The following is a 22,591-nucleotide window of genomic DNA, read 5'->3' as shown; positions in this document are numbered from 1 at the left end:
ACGAATTAGTTAGAAAACAAATGACTATTATGTTTAACATACGAGTATTTAGATTTTTACAGCTATGGTGAGAAACGTTTAAAATCTACAACAGCCCTGTCGCGTCCTTTCAGATATACTAATGATGCGACAAAAGAGGTATTTGAATTGACCGGTATCGGCACCCTGGGGATTTGGCAGTGCGTGCATGCACGCTCTGCAACCGTCTTCGATTCCATTCATTAGCCACTCGTAGGGAGCTACTTGACTAAGTGCATTGTTTTAAGATTTAAAAAGTAAAGAATATTTTATATTTTTATGTACGTTTCTTTGCAAAGCTATATTTAATTATAATTTTCTTTAAAGTATATTCATATAATTGAAGAATATTTTGTATGTACCGGTACATCCACCACATATTTTATTTTACCGAGTAAGTTTTTATTATTTTATTTTTAATTGTAGCCCTTATATCGTGGCTAGCGATTCGGAATGTAATTGTGATATTAAAAATGCATTTAGAGAAGTCTACGGTTTTTACTGGCTTATCGAATAAACGATACGAATGGACCCTAGACCATCACTGACGCGCAATTGACTGATTGCCCCTGGATGTCGGCTTCTTACAGAAACACAGCTTCCCTATAGTCAAATGTCACGGCACGCCCCTGATTAATTCGGTAAGCCTCAAATACTGTCCAGTTTGGTTTGAGAGAACAGCTGCAAGTACAGTACATACTTCAAAATAAAGCTCTTGACCTATACACGATGCTGAAGACAGATTTGAGATAGGTGCAAATGGTTGGAGTATGGCCCGTACAACTTATTCTTTTAACCGTTAGAGCAATCCATTCCTCACCCCTACTCTGAACAACTGCTGTTTTTAATTAACGCCTAATTAGAAAAGACTTTAAATTATATACCCCATCTTCCCCAATTGACTCGAATAGACCCATTTTGTGGGAAACCGCAATCTTGCAACCTGCACCAAACTAGATCCCGAACGTGTTCGAATGTTTTTCGAAACATAAACCATTATATCATTGTAAAGTTTATACTCGTATGTTGCACAGATTAGCTGGGCCAAAGCGGAGCATCGAGTGCCAAAAAAATTATTCTGTCTTGCTCATATGAGAAAACATATAAGCGGAGAACAATAGGTTTATGTACTTGTATAAAAAATGCTTGATTTTATCTTCGTATTGGTTAAATTAATTAAATATGACTTTCCTAAATAATGTCACACTAAAGATTACTGCATTTATTACAAAATTAATATTAAAAAATGCTTACCATTAAAATATTGACTTCAATGACTTGTGTAGAAAGCTAATCTTAAAAAAAGAAAATATTTAATTTGAAATAATGCTGTTTACAATTTCTGAACTGCATTAAACTTGTTTTTTTATTTTCTTACTTTTAAAAGTTTTGTTAAGTATTGAAGTAGGTTATACTAAAAAAAAGATAACTACTACAAAACATTTTACATTAATTTAATTTTCTTCAATGTTACATTAATGATTCTAAATTAAATATAATAATTAATATGTCATGTATAATTAACTTTTATTTAAGTAATAAATTAGAGAGAACATACTTTGACAGTAATTTGCTTTTTAAAGGTTTTTTTTTCCTTGGTGAAAATAAACTTTTAATCTTGCAAGATTAAGTTGTTCAGATTCTATGAATTAATTGTAAAAGCATTTCATAGAGCAAATATCTATTTTTATTCAATTATCCTAGCCTCAGCTGTAATAATAATAAAAAGCAGTCAATTTTCTCCCCTCACCAATGAAGTCCAACTTACATTAGTTAAAGAAATTTTATAGGTAAACTGAAATTTCAGATTTTAATGAGTGTCAAAATGATAAAGTCTAAGAAGTAATTTTGATCAGATGTTAATTAAATAACTAAGAAAAGCAAGACTAAATTAGCAGGTGAAAAATATTCTCAATCAAAAAATATTGTCTGCTGCTTCTCTCCTTTATTTGAAGATACACTCTTACTTCAGTTGGTCTCATCACTATGAGAAATCATTTGTTTCATTTCTGTACTCAAAAGTTTGATTATTTTATTGCTTTAATGCCTTAAAGTTCGTATGTACACGACATAACCAAACTAATTATTGGGAACGTTTGACTTTAATATAAAAATTAAATTAACCTTGGCGCCATTATTATAAATTTTTTGGCATTAAAAGTAGAAATAAATAAATCTGGCTAATTACTGAGATAAAGACAACAAAATATCAAATCGCATGTATTTATTGAGATGTTACATAATCTTTATTAACAATTATTGATCTTTGTGCTTTGGGTAACGATTATACAACTCGTCGTAGTCATTTGAGCAAGGAATAACTTTTGTTGGTGATGTTTTGGAATGTACCTAGGATGATGACTATTCTTAGTTGTCACGTACACACCTATGCATGTTGTAGATATTTTCTTTCTGTATCTTGTTTGTAATTTTTGAGCTTTGATAGCTTCTTTTTGTGCACTTGTTTTAGTTGCCTCCTTTTTTGTCTTTACATCAAAATATGTTATGGAATATGAAAATCTCTATATTCTGTTCACTTTTCCTCTTGTGATTCATTTTAATCTATCATATGAAAAATGCATTGTATTTCTGCAAAATTGTTTTGAGATAATTTGTTGGTATTAGCACTTTTTACTTCAAGTTCATTTAGAGATATGTTGGCATTTTTTTTCTAAGTTGGTCAGTACTTGCATCGTTTAACATTTCTGCAAACAATATATGATAATGATGAATGTTTGTTTATATTCATCTGTTTGACTTTCTTTAATTTTTCTGAACATCTTGACTTTTTCCTCTTCAATTAGATATATAAATGTGACATTATCAAGAACATTGAGTGTTACTGTTATATTTTCTTTCAATGATTCATACTTGGTGGAATAAACATTCTTAAACCTTTCCACTTTATAAGGCAAAGTTGAAATCCTGTTTTGTCACTATTGTATAATCTCAAAGTATCTTTCAACAAGTTTTCCAGCTGTTTTGCTTTTAAATAATTGTAAACGGCAACAAACTATTTTATTATATCAGATTCTGAAACACATGCACTCGTAGCTTCAGTAGTCCAGTTGTTACAATCTCCAGATCTCTCTACAGAAATGCCTAACAACAAATAATAATTATAATTAGGCCAAGTATTTTTGAAATATCTATTTTATGCATTCGATCACAAAATACCTTTTAGCCAGCCTTCCGCAGGCCAATTATCTTAAAAAGGGTTCTCGAGGATAATCCTGCAAGAATTGTTGCATACTTCATTTTTTCTTGGAATCTGTGTTGTGAATTGCACAATCCAACTCAAATAAGTATAATTATCATAAACAATCATTTTCTGAATGAGATTAATTTTTTTAACAAAAACATTACTTACAAGACTGTTTTTTGTCATTGATCATTAATATTGGCGATGTTCTGCAAGTAGCTTTTAATTTGGGGCGCTTTACTTTAAATTGTAAGATCGTCTGTGGGACGTCATATCCGATCCCGTTTCATTCTTAATTTCACGAAGCCTTTTCTATTTTTCTAGGACTGTAACTAGGAGCTTTAGGCATTATATACTGAAAGTAAAATTAGTATACTGACTAGATAAGTTATTGGGCATATAAAAAGACATTAATTGGCCATCTCATTACTGTAAATTAAGGATTTTGCAAATATTAAACAAATAATTAAAAAGTAGGCCACTACATGTCTTAAATACAACAGATCAAAATTAGGAAATAGCAACTATAATAATTTTCAAATTTTATACATTTGTGGTGATTGTATTAAGGATACAGTGGAAAACAAATGTGCCCTTCCCACAAACTTCTAAAAATATGGTGCCATTCATGCAACAACAGTGACTCCTGTGGAAATAGTTTCTGCTGCCAGTAGTTAGCAAAAAAAAATTTAATAATTCTGTCATGCAATATTTCCAGAATAGTTTTAAAGATAAGATAAGCACACACTTCGGATGGATGTGTGGATGGATGGATAGGACATTTGGAGTGGACAGAGCAGGCAGAATTGCTCACTTGGTTGCATTGCAGTGGCAATCAAGCAGAGTTTGGAGCAAAAGAAGTATTCAAATAAACATTTTTTTGGTACCCTGCCTATTATTAAAAGAGGATGCTGTAAATTATATAATTTTTCAGTTTTGACCTAGAGAAATTAATGTAGATGTAACTTAGTTAATTTGTTAAAAAAAAAAAAACAAATAAAAGAAATGACACAAATGACAGCACTCCACTAAAAAAGGGAAAATTTCTGTAAGTGGCATATACAGGAATAGCTGGGTACCCTAGGTTAGTGACACCAACAGCTCAAGACAAACTGAATGCAAGATTTCCTCCCATACACATATCCATAAGTTATAATGCAGACAGAATTTTTCCTCTCTGCTCTGCCCACCTACTCCAAGTGTGTGCCTATAGAACTCTCATTAAAAAGGTTTAAATTTAAAATGATAAATGCTTTTAGTGATTTTAAAGTAATTGGATAAATGGAATTTTCAAAGCAATTTTGAAGAAAAGTAGCTTCGGGATGCTATCATATTTTAATATAAATTAATTTAGAGTAATGTTTAAAAACAGTCAATCTCAACTTTATCATTTGACAAATTCTTTTTTTTTTTATTTACATTTTCCTTTAAAAATTAAATTTTACATTATGTAATATTTTTTTTCTGATTTGAACCAAATTTTCAATATCATATAGTTAAATCATCTATAATATTTTGATATAAAACACATCAAGCATAATTGTAACAACATATATCAACACTATTCAAACAGAGGGTATTCTTTCTAATTGTAGAAACAAGCAACTACCAAAATAATAAAAATGTATGCAATTTGAAGGCATGTGTAAAGATAATTTGAAGTTTCCTTAGTACATTCTTCTCAAACAGGAACAGAAACACAAGCGGAAAGGACTTCTACACAGTATTAGGCTGGGAATAGCCCATAAAAAAGGTTAATTCCACTTGTATTTAATTAAATTTCTGTGATACGAGAAAAGACGTACTAAGAAGATTTTGAATTACTTTGCTTTCGCCTTCCAGTTACAAACATTTCTAGTAATTTTTTTTTTATTATTCTGGATTTTTACTGTTATAAATACAAAAGTGTAACATCACTGTGCATAGTAATTGGATAAAATATTTAATCTGGAGTCATTTTGCAATGAAAAATGTTGACTTCTGTGTTCCCAATTCTTGACTATTCAATTATTTCCTCGGACATGTAAATAAATATAAAATTGGATTTAATATTAACAATTTATAATTTCACATGCACTAAATTTATATATTCCCATAATATATTAGTTTATCTTTTCAGATTAAAATAAAATTAAAAACTTTGTTAAACAGGGCAGAAGAAACACAATGTTAAGTGTGTACCAATACATCACATACAAACACTCTTGTTATAAAATAAGTTATCGATGATATTTTGACAACAGTACAGTGAATGGTTTCACTGATTGGTCCTCAACCCTATGTGTATAAAAAAAAGAAGAAGATAAATAGATAAATTAAAAGAAAGGAAAACAAGACCTCAACATAACTGTACAGTCATCTTATACAAATTTTCATTTCTTTTAAACACTAAGTTGCTACTAATGAAAGCAATTGTCACTATATATCTAATAAGCACAGGTATCACAATTTTTGTTAACTGGCACAATTTGTGGCTGATATTTCTTGTTGTTGGCTACGTGGGATTTTTCAAAATGCGCTTCTGTCTGTAATCGTAAACTTTTCGGCAAAAAAACACTATCTCTGATGAGAGATGACCCGGAGGTAAGCGATTTTTCCTGGCATATTCTTCTTCCAAAATGGGAACAACTGAAACTTTCAAACATATGCTTTCGTCTAGTATTTTTAATCTACTTCTATACCTGTAACAAAATAAAACAATAAAAATAATTAAAATTATAACAACAACAATACAAAATTCAGTATATAAACTGTACAGTGCATTATTAATCTTGTATATACATATTAAAAAAATAAGTTGGTTTGGTATGATGAGATACGGCAATGAAATACATGGGAGATCTGCCAGGGGATACCTCCCAGGAAGACTTCCTGTGGGAAACTGGCCCCTAATTAGGTGTTAGATATTGAAGAAGACCCAGAAAATGTCTGTTGGTCAGGTGCTAAGCCACGACCAATTACCAGTGTTCGGGGATTTTATCCACTCGGCCACTAATGGGCCAAAAAGCAAGTTGGACGCTATTAAATTACAAAAGAAAATTCATACTATTAAATATTTCTTTTATTTAATATTTTAGAAAGTAATGCACTATATTAATTATTATAATGTCAACAATTGATCAAGACCAATTAGACTATTTTAAAATGTATTTTACTCTAATAGTCATTTTAAAGAACATGCATAAAATGTTTAAAAAAATGAGTTCAAATGTATTTCTCACCTGCAATATTCCGAAAATGTAAGAACATAACATTTATCCTCAATACAGGCTACGCTATTAACATCTCTGTGCTTAGATGCAAATATTTCATCTTCACTATGGTAATATTTCCTTCCTTGTTCCGTGTGTTCCGGTCGATAATACCACAACAAACTCATCATCATTTCATCTGAAACAAAGTTTTTCGGATATCATTTTCCAGTTGGCAAGTTGCGAGTCAAACACTGATAATCATCAGATAAAAGATTATTTTTGAAAAAGCTTAAGTTTTCCAATCCTACCATCGTATGGATTGTCCCACAATGACACAATCTTTGCCACAAAAGGCAAATCTGTTTTCCGAGGTCCCGATTTCAGTAAAACGCAATCTCTAACTCTGATGGTGTCTCCTTCAATATGTTGCATTGCACGATAACATTTCCTCATTAAAGGCGGGTCATCATTCTGAAAAAGTCAGTCTTTGTTATGCATAATAATTTAATTTAAGCATCAACATAAATAATTAAGGAATGATACAATTTATATAGTTTTCTATGCAATAAAGCAAAACTCTTTTTCCCCCTTTAAATATTATTTTTAAAATCACAGGTAATTCATTATGTATTTTGTTTGACTGTAAATAAACTTTGAATCAAAATTATTGAATTATTTTAAGGCGAATGGACTTGCTTGTTATCTCAAAATTTACGAAATTCTGAATACAGAAATCTAGAATAATTTTATATAAACGAAAAAGTTTCTTAACAGATTTTAACTGCATTTATTGAAATGAAAACTATAAAGCTGTCGGACTGATTTCAATTCCTATGTATTGGCAGCTACCTGTTTTTAAGATCAAATTTATAAAGCCAAAGAGCAGAAAATAAGATTTTATTGGAATCATCTAATATGATTTCTATTCATAACTTGTCATATTTGATATTGTTCCTAACATACTTATAAATCAGATAGAAACTTAAATCTTTAGATTTAGTGCTTTCAAAATTCATCAATATTATGTATACAAAGCAAATATGGAAAGGAAAATTATATTTATTTTTAAAGTAGAAATTTAAAAATGTTTTACAGAAAATATGCCTTTTTTACATATTTTAAGATCCAGGTAAATAGCACTATTGAAAAAAATTTGGTATTTTAACTTTATTGGATAACTAACTCTATAGCCATCAACACAACCACTTTCAGTACAGTATAATGTGTATTGTTCCTAAGATCAAAACACATGTCTAAGAATAGTTCAAAATTGTAGGAAAAGTTTCTAACAAAAAAGTTTTATTTTTCTTTCAACAAGAACAAAAAAAATGATATGCGTGTGTGTTGAAAAAATGAGTACTTATGATTAAAATAATATGCTTGTTTCAAATGCATAACATTTAACACACTTTTGTTATAAATATGAGTGAGTACAAGAATATTTCCGTAGAGAATAATATATCATTACAAAATACTGAGTGTGTTGTTTTCATTTAGTCTGTCTGTGGAAAGAATCATCATTGGTATTAACCAACGAGCATCAGCAAGTTACTTCCAATTTCTTCCTCATTTGTTAAACGGTGTCACTGCCGTTATAAACAGTGTTATGGAAGCTTCGTGTTCTGATATTGGAATACAAGGAAGTTTGTGACAAATCATGCATTTAACAACTATAGCAAATTTTTTATAGCATGAATTAAGTCAATTAATGGAAAAGTTGTTCTGCCACCTAGGTAATGCGTGAATTTTATTTTCTATCATTAACATATTAAGTGAAAAAGTACTGATTGGTTTAAATGGAGCGATGTTGTCATGCATGATGTTGCTCTCAACTGGATTCTTTCCATAATGAATTCTCCAAGTTCTCACAAAACAGTTCATTATAGTGAGGTTTAAATGTAAATTTACTTTGGAGTAATTAAGTGCTGTTTAAACTAAAATGTAATATCCATATAAAGGTATAAATTCGAAATCTCAAAATTCTTAAATATTTTTTGCATCAAATCTGCATAAAGAATTAGTCTAATATTTATTTTTAATTTGACAATTTGCATTCAAAAATTTCATCTTTTTGTTTGTAATTTGTTAGAACAAATGTACAAACTTAAATTAATGTTAAAATCTTAAAGTGATTTCTTTCTAAATTAAAAAAATGACTCCAAATTTTTGAGATTTCCATATACACGAATACAGTGGAACCCCATTTATCTGGCCCAAATGGGACCATGCTCAATCCGGATAATCTGGAAAATTTGTTAATGACATAAAATGCACATCTAAACAGTGTTATTTATTTTATTTATTGCACATTATACTTTACAACAATATTTATAGTATAAAGCAAAAGAAATATCTATATTGAATATAAATTCATTGTTTTCTATCAGCTGGTAAAGTACATGTACTGTATATAAGTTTCTTGACCATTTGTGGGGGTAGAACTTTTCTTTGACCTTTTTCAAGGTTAACCAGTAATTAGGCTTAGCACTCCATAGGGAAACCAAAGGACTAATTTCAATTAATTTTGATATACTGTATTGTATTTATTCTTGTTATCAGATCCTCAGTTATAAAGTCGCATGTGTTCAAAATTAGCATTGAGCCAAGGAAAAACAGTATTCTTACAACTGTGACATTATACTCAGGCAAGAATGTACAGTAAGTACTACTAACAAAGTTAGACATGTGAAAAAATCAAAGAACAAATTTTCTGGATAAATGAGATTCCACTGTAATATAAAAAATATCATTGCTTTTTTGTCTGAGAACATATTACAAAAATAATATCAGTAAGTTAACATGTTCTCAGACTATTATATTTATGCTCATGTTTAAAGCTTATTTAAATCTTGAAAAATTCAAATTAATATATACATTAAAACAGACAGGATGTAATTTATGACATCCATATTTTCTGATCTGTGTGGTTTATGCCTATTTCTATTGACTTTAATTATGCAAACATTTAAATATAGTAGTCCAAAAAGAAGATGCAAACAATATGAACTCATCCTGAAATGCATCTATAGTTCCAGTCATTCTCTGACTGTGTTAAACAAGCCGTATATAATGTAAAGGTTGCAATGGCTACAGCCTCTCATGATTTGGGCATAAGATTCTGGTCAAGTGTGAGGAGTACAATAATGCCCATTTTCACACAGTAACATATATTAATGTATAGTAACATATATATTATTATGGCTGTAAAGTTCTATATGAATCTAAACATTTTGATTGCCAAAGCTAGGGCCCAAAAATGAGCCTGCCTTTATAAGAAATGTAATTGGCTTCAATGGACACTACCATGTAGAAAGCAGGAATTGTGTGTTCTGTATATTAACTTCTCACCAGTGATTGTTCCTGCTACAAATCTCAAGCTTTTGTCTAAAGCAGTGATTCTCAAACTTTTTCCATCCACCGCCCCCTCTGTTCCATAAAGTTATACCCAATGTCCCCTAACCCATTTTCTCTTGTGTGAGAAAGGATTGGAAATATTCTTAAAAAAACTTTTATATGAATCTCACACTTTGTCCCCTTACTGTACATTGTTCACAACATCTGGAAACCATTAAACGCAATGTTTCCTCTTATCAGCCCCAATTTTGCCTTTGGTCACCGTTCAATACCCTGCCTCCAGCGCCCCCTAGATCTACTCATCGCCCACAAGGGGGCGTTATTGCCCACTTTGAGAAACGCTGAGCTAAAATATAAGTCAATGTGTTAGAAATATTCAACTTATGACCTTCAATAAAAAATAAATAAAATGTCAACATTTTATATATATTCCGTCACAGATTTTTATATACAGAATTTGTCTGCCGTTGCCCCTCTAGATTTCCTTAACGCCCCCCAATTTCCTTTGAGCCTTCTACTGCCCCCCTGAAAGCCTCCAGCGCCCACAAGGGGGCGTTATCGCCCACTTTGAGAAACGCTGGTCTAAAGGATCAAAGTCTGCTAACTAGAATCTGATTGGTATTGATTTTAGTCAACCAGAAGAGATGAAACAAGATCAAAGGAGTCAGCCTTGTTCGTTGATTGTTTAGATAGGGTGAGGTGGGCAGTGGTTTAAGTACCTTCTTACCATTCCAATGTCTTTGAGCCTGTCATCAAAAGGATCAGGAGTTTCCTGACATCTACAACCTGTGCCTTCTCACTGCTGATAAGACCAAACAATTCGTGGTTTATTCCACTCAGGACTTCCAGCTCTCCCAATTTTTAACACAATCAGGATGCATCAAATTGCACTTCAACTCCTCTGCTAAGTTAGCAGTTAAAATATCCTGTCTTGAATCTAACCCAATTTTGAAGAGTGTTTTTTCTGAGCTACTCCACCACACCAACATTACTGTCATGGTTATTCTTTGAGGTAGAAGATTTCACCACCATATATAGGGAAAATTCTGGCATCTACCTCATCCTTCTGAGAGATCCCACTAATAGAGATGATATACTGATAGATTTTTAGCTTCTAGTTGTGGCCCCTATCTGAAGGAACATGCCACAGCCATCTCCCAAAATAACCTTGCAAGATCAGTGACAGATTTAGCTTTCCAGGAATGCTACACACCACTTTGAGACAACATACGATGTCTACTCAAACCAGAAACATTATCACAACTTTCTACTGGGAATCCTCCTTTATTTATTGCCTAAGGCTTATCAACTCCAATTGAAGGCTTGTCTCAAAAACATTGCAACTGCCAAAATAATGTTTACAGAAAAAAAAAACCCAGAAAATCCCCTAAACTGCACTAGAGCAGTTGAAGCAATGACTACTAAATGTAAGAAATCAATGACATTGAATTTGATCCAATTTTTTGCAGCTTGTAAAATATTTCAGAAAACAACAATAAAGCATTCTGTGTAATGGAAAAAGTTGCATGTACACGTCACATGGAATGTTTTAAAAGTTTAAATGCGGAATCTTACTTTGAATTAAAAATATATTAAAGTACGCATTTCTCTTGTAACTGAGAGCAGCCTACTGTGATGGCCTTCATCTACTATGTTTATAAAGTAATTCAAAATTTCCTTGTATGCATGATTTCTCATTGACAGCAGTAAGGAAAATGCATCTTGTGGCTGTAAATCATCATGCGAGCATCTTATTCTAACGACATAGGGTCATCAGAAGTAATCTGAACCCTTGGCATCACAAAAAAAAAATTTTCTAAAGGTTCTTTATGTTATCCTTTGTTACATGCTCCATGTTCTGAAGTTTGCAGCATGGCACAAGGAATGTTTTTTCCACTAATCTTTCTCAAGACTACAGCTAGTTTAATTTGGCCATTGCATGCCAAATATTCATTTTCTGACTTCTTATGATTCCAATTTGAGGGTTGATGATGCTTGCTCTTTTGTCTAAATTTTACATTTGAAACCCTGAAGAGGCAAGAGTGAATGCCTGCTTGTCTGCCATTTTATATGCACAAAAAAATTTTTTTCATACAGTTGATAAATTGGAAACATTTTTCATGGTAACCAGTCAGATTTTTTTAATTAGTAAAGATACTTGCTGCATTGTTTTACTGTGCATGTATTGTTATTAAAATCTCAATTTGGCTGTTTTGACACTTGTAACATTATTTGACACAAGCCTTAGTGCACTCCAATCATTGGAAAAATATCTACTTACCCTGACCTAACCCCCATATATACAGTGTGTGTGAATTTATTGCTATTTTTTGTACTCGTTCATTCCTGAGCATATTTTATCTTAAAAAATATTCACAATGTGGATGAAATAATAAAATGTCTTCACATCTGTTTAGTTTTTGAGGTTTTGAAAGGAGGACAGGATATGAAGATGTTTTATTGTTTCTTCCAAATTGTGTACTTTTAGTTGAGTCACAAGTGATAATTAAAGTTGTTTAATAACTTCTATTTCATCACACTTTTGTCATTTTCTGCAGTGGTATGGCATTGTAATATATATTACAGAATCAAAAATGGAACCTGAAATTATAATGCAACAAAGTTGAGTGTAGATACATTAGGTCAAATGGCAGGATGTTTGCAAGTCTCAAGGATGATACTTATTCTTGTAAACATTAAATGAAATACTGGCCAATGCTCTTAAAATAGCTGCTATAAATTTTTGGGTTATGTATGCTGTACAATTATCTACCTATCAATCATGAGGGAATTATCAATTGAAGAAGATACTTTCTAAAAGACTTGGCAAAGGAAATTATGATGCAAAGTATCTTGAAATCAAGTAAAAATTTTAATTCACTTTTTTACAAGCATTTTTAAAACAATAAAAAGGTTATTATATAATTCTAAAGTCTTGCCTTTTATCTATTGTACTTTTTACCCCCCCCCCTTTCTTTTGCATTTTAATATTTGCTTGGAGTTTTTTATTGTTAATGTGTAAAGGAAATCATAAATTAATTTGCAGCTGAAGAATGCAATGAAAGTTGAATTATGATAAATGTTTGTTCTACTACTACACATTGTCAGTAGGAAGTAGTAAAAGAAAATAGTGTGAAATATTCCCACATAAAACCAGAAAAAAGACATCTACTTGCTATGAATGTGGAATATGCCAGTAACATTGCAATATTTTTAGGCACATTATTTTAATAATACAAATGAAATCGTGTATTTTCAAAATTTATGCACATTTAATGAATCTATCAACAGTTTAATGTATGAGAGTAATGAATTATATAATTAACTTAATGTTTTGTTTAGAATTTGCTAATAAAACTAATCGCTAAAATCAGTTAGATTCCAGAGTTGATGCAAAACTGTTTCTTTCAAAGGTAGCCATAATTTATTTGACAAGAAATGTTTTTGACCTAACTATTCAAGCTACCTAAAAGGAAATTTTATACATTTAAAATAATCAAGACATCTTTGTTTACTAATTTGCATAAGAGAGAGTTTTAAGTGTCTTTATTTTGAAATTTGGTAAAATAAACTATTTTATATTTATTATACAGCAAAGTCCTCATTTGTTATTTCATTATAATCATTTAAAATTATTATTGTTAAATTTTCTTTATAAAATTTATTTTCCACTTCATACAATCAATGATTGTTTGGCTAGAAGTTATAATTCAGTTAATTTAATTATAATTGCATCTTCAATTAAAAAAGGCAAACAGTATTTTTACAATTTAAAAAAGACAGAAGATCTAATTTCATCTTCATTTCCATCATCACAAACAGTAGTAGTCTTTCTAGGTGATTGGAAATGAAGACTACTTCAAAAAATACAGAAACCATCTTGTTTATATCATTTAGTCTATGGTAAAATCGATTTTGTCATATGTTGTTTTGCTTATTGACAGTTTCATGGAAGCTGTGGTATTAACTAAGTGAGGATTCATATTTAACAATTACAAAAATATTTGTTTCTTCCATTAGTTTCTTTATAACCTGACTTTGAAGTATTGATTTTCAGTTATATCAACAATCTGAAAACCAATATTTAAATTTGGAATAAACTAAACTTAATGATAATATAATTCAAAATTTTTAAAACTAATTTTTTTATTATTATTTATTTTACAATCCAGCTGTAAGGAGATGCAATAATCTGCTGGAAAATCAGGAATTTATCATCAATTGATTTTTCTAGAGTCAGTTTATGGTGTTAAGAAATTTGACAAATTAAGGCAAATTAAGACAATTTTAATAACACCATGAACTGATTCAAGAAAACTCAATTGATATTAAAGCATACACCACAAAGCTAATGTGTATTTACTTTGTTGATGTTTTTCAATATAAAAATTGTGAGATGTTAGTATTAGTTAGCAGAGTTTATAAATTTCTTTTGATAAGATGAAAAAAATAATATACAGTTGTCAAAACTGTTTAACCAAGGATATTTTTTGGATAAATTATAATGCCATGGTAAGTAATTTGTCGCATTCCGTGCTGCATTATATTAAAATTCTTTGCTGAAATTCTGATTAAGATACTATCTGTGTGAAGATTTAATAACACAAGGCTAATTTTTAAATACAAGAATATAGTTCATATTTAACAACCTAAACTTGAAAACAATTCCTAATTCATTATTAATGAAATTAACTTCTATTACTGTCTAGAATTTATTAAAATGTGAACATAATTAACATATCTCTATTCAACACTGTCTAGAGATGTATAGACCCACCATGGGCAAATGTGGCTCCAAGAGCCGCATGCAGCTCTTACTGAAAGTGTTAATTTCTGCTTTTTATTATTATTTTTACAATTTTATTTCCACAATTTTGTGAAAATAGGTTTATTAAAAAAATTCAATATTTGTTTTATATTATATAATAAAATCACAGTACAGAACTGCGGTACAGAATAAAAAAAGTACAGAACTGCGGCTCCCATGCATTTTGCAAAACCTATATTTCGGCTCCCACTGACCTCTTGCTTGCCCACCCCTGGTATAGACCCCGAGCGCAAGTTACTTGCGCGCGCCCGCCCTGGCAGCAAATTTTTATATAACACATAGGAGAAAAATCCAAAGGGTTTCTTCTCTATATGAACACTTACCAAACAAAGGGTTTCTTGGTACAGAAAATCAAGTAACAGTTTTTAATTTCAACTTACCAAATTTTAAATGTTTAAAATTAAAAAATAGAACTTTCATTAACTGGAGTGTAATTTTCCTCTTTTAATCAATAATGCCTGATATAATTTTAACATGTGGTTTTCAACCAGTCCATACTGACAAATTTTTTACACCTTTGAGATGGAAGAAAGGAATTTACTTGCAAAGGCTAAGCATGTAGCTGCAATTAAAGAAATTAAAAAAATGGAAGAAGTACAGCTACAGCTACTTGCCTACTCCAAATGAAAATGAATGAGAAATCATTATATTTGTATTATTTATATAAGACATTTTTTACATTTAAATTGCTAATTTGCACTTTTAAATAATTTTAGATGTCAGCATAACCTCTCTGCAATAAACAAAGAGGATGATTTGCATGACAACAAAATTGTATATTGCTACTTTTATTAAGCTATATACTGTTGAGTTATTCTTCAATAAAAATATTTCATACAGGTTTTGCAAATTATTTTTAAAACAAATTAATTTTCAGTTATCAGCAGATAGAAAAATAGTTACAGCAATGTGTAAGTGCAAGAGAGATATCCATGGTCAGTGTAAACATGTAGCAGCAACGATTTTTGCATTAAACAATTATAAAAACAAAAGTGTTACCAGTGGAAAACAACAATGGGGAATTCAACAACATAAGATATACACATCAGGTGGATGTCACCTTAGTAATTGTGTAATTCCAAAAAGGATAAAAATACCAGCATCATTATCGTATCAAAAGAGTAAAACACATTAACTGTGCTCTTTATTGAATGTTGAGAGCTGAATTCAATGAAAATGCACAATGTCAAGTGCTGCTATCTGATTTAATCAACACAGTTCATGAACAATGTGAGGAATTATATTTTAAATCTTTACTTTCAAATAATGGTGTAATTAAACATATGAATAATTGTTATAAAATTGTTGAAAAACTACCTACAAACATAACATTTTTAAATGATGATGTGATTATCACACTTTCAAAACTTGCTCAAATAGCCTATCTCACAAGAAAACAAAGCAGATGTCCAGACTGGTTCATTTACAAAGGATACAGATTAAGCAGCTCTATGGCTCATTCTATAAAAACAACAAAAAGCAATTTTGAAAAATTGGATTTTAGATTTTTAAATAATACAGTCAAGGAAACAATTGCAACTGATTATGGAATTAAATTGGAAAAAATTGCAAAAAATTTATTTTTGCTTAAAAATATTAGAATAATTGATGTAGGAGTTATCATTTGTAATGAAGCTCCCTGGATTTGTGCAAGCCCTGATGGTATATGCAAAAATGGAGATAAAATAAGTTTACTCAAAATTAAATACCCTTACACATGTAAAGATAAAAATTTGTTGATTTCAAGACAAATAAGGTGTGAGGATTCAGACTCTCTTGGAAGTTTTAAAGGCTTAAAACATTTTTCATCATTATTTCCCTCCTTCCTCCAGTTTTGTTGAAGCTAGACCTTTTGACCCCTCAGAGTACTGCATCACTTTGAAAGGTGACCTTCAAGATGGTTAGGACAAATGTGGAAATTCTCCCCTCATAACAGGAGATTATTCATTTCCACCTCATTTGTACATTGTAACAAAGTACCCAATTAACAAGAATCTCCACCTGTTACATGATAAAGAGTAACAAAAAGGTCAACACAATCATCACCCCGGTGGCCCACAGATGTTCTGATCTTAGCCACCTGCAGCAATTAATTTAAGAAGTTGACAGCTGTTGTCAAATTTATGAGGGGAAAGTGTATCAATAACGGGTAGAAAACGTAATAAATCAAAAGAACCGTTCCGCAAAGGTGATTGCATCAGATTTTTCCCCGATGATCCCCTCCAGGGCGTGTATAAAAAAAAGGATCGCACTTGCACCTCCGGGCACGGACAGCCTGCAGATACCCACAGTGGACATCTGGGAGACACCAGACCCACACCGTCATTCCGTCCGTTGCAACCCTGCCTTCCCGCCATAATCACCTGATTGAAAGGAGAGGACCGCCAATCTGGTTCGTTTTACACACGGCCTATATTATGAGATCGGAAATCCGCGAGTTAATCAATTAGAAAATTTTGATGCTCTCTCTCTTTTGTTCCTTGTCACTCTCTCGATCATAGCTTGATCTTAGACCATATTACTGTAGGTCTTTCGAGTTAGATATCTTAGTTTTAGAGTCTTATTAGACAAATTATTCCCTTATTGTAACCTTTTTGATTTGTATTCGTTGTATAAGTTTAGATAATTAAATACGTTATTTTTATATTATAATCACAAAAGACACAGTCTGTCCAAAAATTATTTTTTGAAACCACCATTTATTCTGATCATGTGTTCCAGAACACCTTCGACAACCCGACCTTTCTTTGTAGCCTACTAGGTCGTCAGGCTAAAACATTCGTTAAAAAAACACACAAAAATATCCAATTAAAACATTAAAAGTAAAAAATTGGAACTGGCGGCCTTACAGACGTCTTGAACTTGCATCCTTTCCAGTTAGGGAATTTTGGTCCTTATCAACTTGATAAATGCGCTGTTAAATGTAAATTTTGGCCTTATCCCTCTGGTGACGAATTAAAAAAAGTTTTGTTTGTAGAATTTTGCTGGATTAAAATAAATTTTCATCCGGTGAAATTCTACAAACGTTATTTTTATATTTAATGCTGTGTCATCCTTGAGTACAGCCAGTACCTTGTCATGATCTCGCTACCCCTCCCCATTCACATTTTTGCTCCCCTATCAGCCATCTCTGACAGAGCTGCTGATAAGTGGGGAGAAGCTTGATGCTCTACCCCCTTGGTTCTCAGAAAAGTATTTATAAAATATTTAGTTTAAAAATTCTAAACTTTATATAAAAGAGAATAGCATGTATTATACACAAAATCCAATTAGCTTTATATGTAACAAATATTCAATTTTAAATGTAAACAAAATGATAAACAAAATGTAATTCTTAAAGTGGAAAAAGATGAGACATTCATTTGTTCACTATTAGAGAAGATGCAAATGTTCTACTTTTTGCAATTGTAAATAGTATTTTAAGTAAATAGTTTTAGTGTTTTCAAATGAAAAAAATTCACTCATTTATAATTGGAGGATGCATTGAAGTCCTGATGGGGGCAATTCCAATTAAATATTTTATAGTATAAGTAGATTTATAGTAGGAATAAAACTGAATTTGATGTTGAACTGATGATGGCTTTTCAGTTTTAATTTCTGTACAGTCAATGATTACTCTTGTTTTGGGATAATTTTCTTTAAATGATTGAGGTAATGTAACCTTAATTAATAGATAATTTCCAAACACAGAACAATTTACATTTGATTTTTTCATTCTTAATTAATATTATATATAATATATNAAACGCTGGTCTAAAGGATCAAAGTCTGCTAACTAGAATCTGATTGGTATTGATTTTAGTCAACAAGAAGAGATGAAACAAGATCAAAGGAGTCAGCCTTGTTCGTTGATTGTTTAGATAGGGTGAGGTGGGCAGTGGTTTAAGTACCTTCTTACCATTCCAATGTCTTTGAGCCTGTCATCAAAAGGATCAGGAGTTTCCTGACATCTACAACCTGTGCCTTCTCACTGCTGATAAGACCAAACAATTCGTGGTTTATTCCACTCAGGACTTCCAGCTCTCCCAATTTTTAACACAATCAGGATGCATCAAATTGCACTTCAACTCCTCTGCTAAGTTAGCAGTTAAAATATCCTGTCTTGAATCTAACCCAATTTTGAAGAGTGTTTTTTCTGAGCTACTCCACCACACCAACATTACTGTCATGGTTATTCTTTGAGGTAGAAGATTTCACCACCATATATAGGGAAAATTCTGGCATCTACCTCATCCTTCTGAGAGATCCCACTAATAGAGATGATATACTGATAGATTTTTAGCTTCTAGTTGTGGCCCCTATCTGAAGGAACATGCCACAGCCATCTCCCAAAATAACCTTGCAAGATCAGTGACAGATTTAGCTTTCCAGGAATGCTACACACCACTTTGAGACAACATACGATGTCTACTCAAACCAGAAACATTATCACAACTTTCTACTGGGAATCCTCCTTTATTTATTGCCTAAGGCTTATCAACTCCAATTGAAGGCTTGTCTCAAAAACATTGCAACTGCCAAAATAATGTTTACAGAAAAAAAAAAACCCAGAAAATCCCCTAAACTGCACTAGAGCAGTTGAAGCAATGACTACTAAATGTAAGAAATCAATGACATTGAATTTGATCCAATTTTTTGCAGCTTGTAAAATATTTCAGAAAACAACAATAAAGCATTCTGTGTAATGGAAAAAGTTGCATGTACACGTCACATGGAATGTTTTAAAAGTTTAAATGCAGAATCTTACTTTGAATTAAAAATATATTAAAGTACGCATTTCTCTTGTAACTGAGAGCAGCCTACTGTGATGGCCTTCATCTACTATGTTTATAAAGTAATTCAAAATTTCCTTGTATGCATGATTTCTCATTGACAGCAGTAAGGAAAATGCATCTTGTGGCTGTAAATCATCATGCGAGCATCTTATTCTAACGACATAGGGTCATCAGAAGTAATCTGAACCCTTGGCATCACAAAAAAAAAATTTTCTAAAGGTTCTTTATGTTATCCTTTGTTACATGCTCCATGTTCTGAAGTTTGCAGCATGGCACAAGGAATGTTTTTTCCACTAATCTTTCTCAAGACTACAGCTAGTTTAATTTGGCCATTGCATGCCAAATATTCATTTTCTGACTTCTTATGATTCCAATTTGAGGGTTGATGATGCTTGCTCTTTTGTCTAAATTTTACATTTGAAACCCTGAAGAGGCAAGAGTGAATGCCTGCTTGTCTGCCATTTTATATGCACAAAAAAATTTTTTTCATACAGTTGATAAATTGGAAACATTTTTCATGGTAACCAGTCAGATTTTTTTAATTAGTAAAGATACTTGCTGCATTGTTTTACTGTGCATGTATTGTTATTAAAATCTCAATTTGGCTGTTTTGACACTTGTAACATTATTTGACACAAGCCTTAGTGCACTCCAATCATTGGAAAAATATCTACTTACCCTGACCTAACCCCCATATATACAGTGTGTGTGAATTTATTGCTATTTTTTGTACTCGTTCATTCCTGAGCATATTTTATCTTAAAAAATATTCACAATGTGGATGAAATAATAAAATGTCTTCACATCTGTTTAGTTTTTGAGGTTTTGAAAGGAGGACAGGATATGAAGATGTTTTATTGTTTCTTCCAAATTGTGTACTTTTAGTTGAGTCACAAGTGATAATTAAAGTTGTTTAATAACTTCTATTTCATCACACTTTTGTCATTTTCTGCAGTGGTATGGCATTGTAATATATATTACAGAATCAAAAATGGAACCTGAAATTATAATGCAACAAAGTTGAGTGTAGATACATTAGGTCAAATGGCAGGATGTTTGCAAGTCTCAAGGATGATACTTATTCTTGTAAACATTAAATGAAATACTGGCCAATGCTCTTAAAATAGCTGCTATAAATTTTTGGGTTATGTATGCTGTACAATTATCTACCTATCAATCATGAGGGAATTATCAATTGAAGAAGATACTTTCTAAAAGACTTGGCAAAGGAAATTATGATGCAAAGTATCTTGAAATCAAGTAAAAATTTTAATTCACTTTTTTACAAGCATTTTTAAAACAATAAAAAGGTTATTATATAATTCTAAAGTCTTGCCTTTTATCTATTGTACTTTTTACCCCCCCCCCTTTCTTTTGCATTTTAATATTTGCTTGGAGTTTTTTATTGTTAATGTGTAAAGGAAATCATAAATTAATTTGCAGCTGAAGAATGCAATGAAAGTTGAATTATGATAAATGTTTGTTCTACTACTACACATTGTCAGTAGGAAGTAGTAAAAGAAAATAGTGTGAAATATTCCCACATAAAACCAGAAAAAAGACATCTACTTGCTATGAATGTGGAATATGCCAGTAACATTGCAATATTTTTAGGCACATTATTTTAATAATACAAATGAAATCGTGTATTTTCAAAATTTATGCACATTTAATGAATCTATCAACAGTTTAATGTATGAGAGTAATGAATTATATAATTAACTTAATGTTTTGTTTAGAATTTGCTAATAAAACTAATCGCTAAAATCAGTTAGATTCCAGAGTTGATGCAAAACTGTTTCTTTCAAAGGTAGCCATAATTTATTTGACAAGAAATGTTTTTGACCTAACTATTCAAGCTACCTAAAAGGAAATTTTATACATTTAAAATAATCAAGACATCTTTGTTTACTAATTTGCATAAGAGAGAGTTTTAAGTGTCTTTATTTTGAAATTTGGTAAAATAAACTATTTTATATTTATTATACAGCAAAGTCCTCATTTGTTATTTCATTATAATCATTTAAAATTATTATTGTTAAATTTTCTTTATAAAATTTATTTTCCACTTCATACAATCAATGATTGTTTGGCTAGAAGTTATAATTCAGTTAATTTAATTATAATTGCATCTTCAATTAAAAAAGGCAAACAGTATTTTTACAATTTAAAAAAGACAGAAGATCTAATTTCATCTTCATTTCCATCATCACAAACAGTAGTAGTCTTTCTAGGTGATTGGAAATGAAGACTACTTCAAAAAATACAGAAACCATCTTGTTTATATCATTTAGTCTATGGTAAAATCGATTTTGTCATATGTTGTTTTGCTTATTGACAGTTTCATGGAAGCTGTGGTATTAACTAAGTGAGGATTCATATTTAACAATTACAAAAATATTTGTTTCTTCCATTAGTTTCTTTATAACCTGACTTTGAAGTATTGATTTTCAGTTATATCAACAATCTGAAAACCAATATTTAAATTTGGAATAAACTAAACTTAATGATAATATAATTCAAAATTTTTAAAACTAATTTTTTTATTATTATTTATTTTACAATCCAGCTGTAAGGAGATGCAATAATCTGCTGGAAAATCAGGAATTTATCATCAATTGATTTTTCTAGAGTCAGTTTATGGTGTTAAGAAATTTGACAAATTAAGGCAAATTAAGACAATTTTAATAACACCATGAACTGATTCAAGAAAACTCAATTGATATTAAAGCATACACCACAAAGCTAATGTGTATTTACTTTGTTGATGTTTTTCAATATAAAAATTGTGAGATGTTAGTATTAGTTAGCAGAGTTTATAAATTTCTTTTGATAAGATGAAAAAAATAATATACAGTTGTCAAAACTGTTTAACCAAGGATATTTTTTGGATAAATTATAATGCCATGGTAAGTAATTTGTCGCATTCCGTGCTGCATTATATTAAAATTCTTTGCTGAAATTCTGATTAAGATACTATCTGTGTGAAGATTTAATAACACAAGGCTAATTTTTAAATACAAGAATATAGTTCATATTTAACAACCTAAACTTGAAAACAATTCCTAATTCATTATTAATGAAATTAACTTCTATTACTGTCTAGAATTTATTAAAATGTGAACATAATTAACATATCTCTATTCAACACTGTCTAGAGATGTATAGACCCACCATGGGCAAATGTGGCTCCAAGAGCCGCATGCAGCTCTTACTGAAA

At 30.8% G+C, this 22,591-nt stretch overlaps 2 protein-coding genes across 2 annotated transcripts; one reads left to right on the top strand and one right to left on the bottom strand.

The window, feature by feature from the left end:
- Positions 1-2,227: 2,227 nt before the first annotated feature.
- LOC111618904 (bromo adjacent homology domain-containing 1 protein-like) lies at positions 2,228-7,004 on the bottom strand. The gene is made up of 5 exons (XM_023360530.1): positions 6,723-7,004; positions 6,442-6,610; positions 3,389-5,901; positions 3,196-3,289; positions 2,228-3,120 (listed from the first exon to the last, which is right to left on the bottom strand). Exons 1-3 carry the CDS (start codon positions 6,865-6,867, stop codon positions 5,715-5,717), a joined length of 501 nt encoding a protein of 166 aa, XP_023216298.1. The 5' UTR covers positions 6,868-7,004; the 3' UTR covers positions 2,228-3,120; positions 3,196-3,289; positions 3,389-5,714.
- An 8,499-nt stretch (positions 7,005-15,503) lies between these two features.
- Positions 15,504-18,301, top strand: LOC111618930. Its single transcript, XM_023360560.1, has 3 exons — positions 15,504-15,717; positions 15,977-16,434; positions 17,903-18,301. Exons 1-3 carry the CDS (start codon positions 15,504-15,506, stop codon positions 18,005-18,007), a joined length of 777 nt encoding a protein of 258 aa, XP_023216328.1. The 3' UTR covers positions 18,008-18,301.
- The last annotated feature ends 4,290 nt before the right edge of the window (positions 18,302-22,591 follow it).

The sequence above is a fragment of the Centruroides sculpturatus genome, unplaced genomic scaffold, assembly GCF_000671375.1.
Source record: "Centruroides sculpturatus isolate CEXI.00-Female unplaced genomic scaffold, Cexi_2.0 scaffold58, whole genome shotgun sequence".
Classification (NCBI taxonomy): Eukaryota; Metazoa; Arthropoda; class Arachnida; order Scorpiones; family Buthidae; genus Centruroides; species Centruroides sculpturatus.
This window is presented reverse-complemented; position numbering and strand designations above follow the sequence as displayed.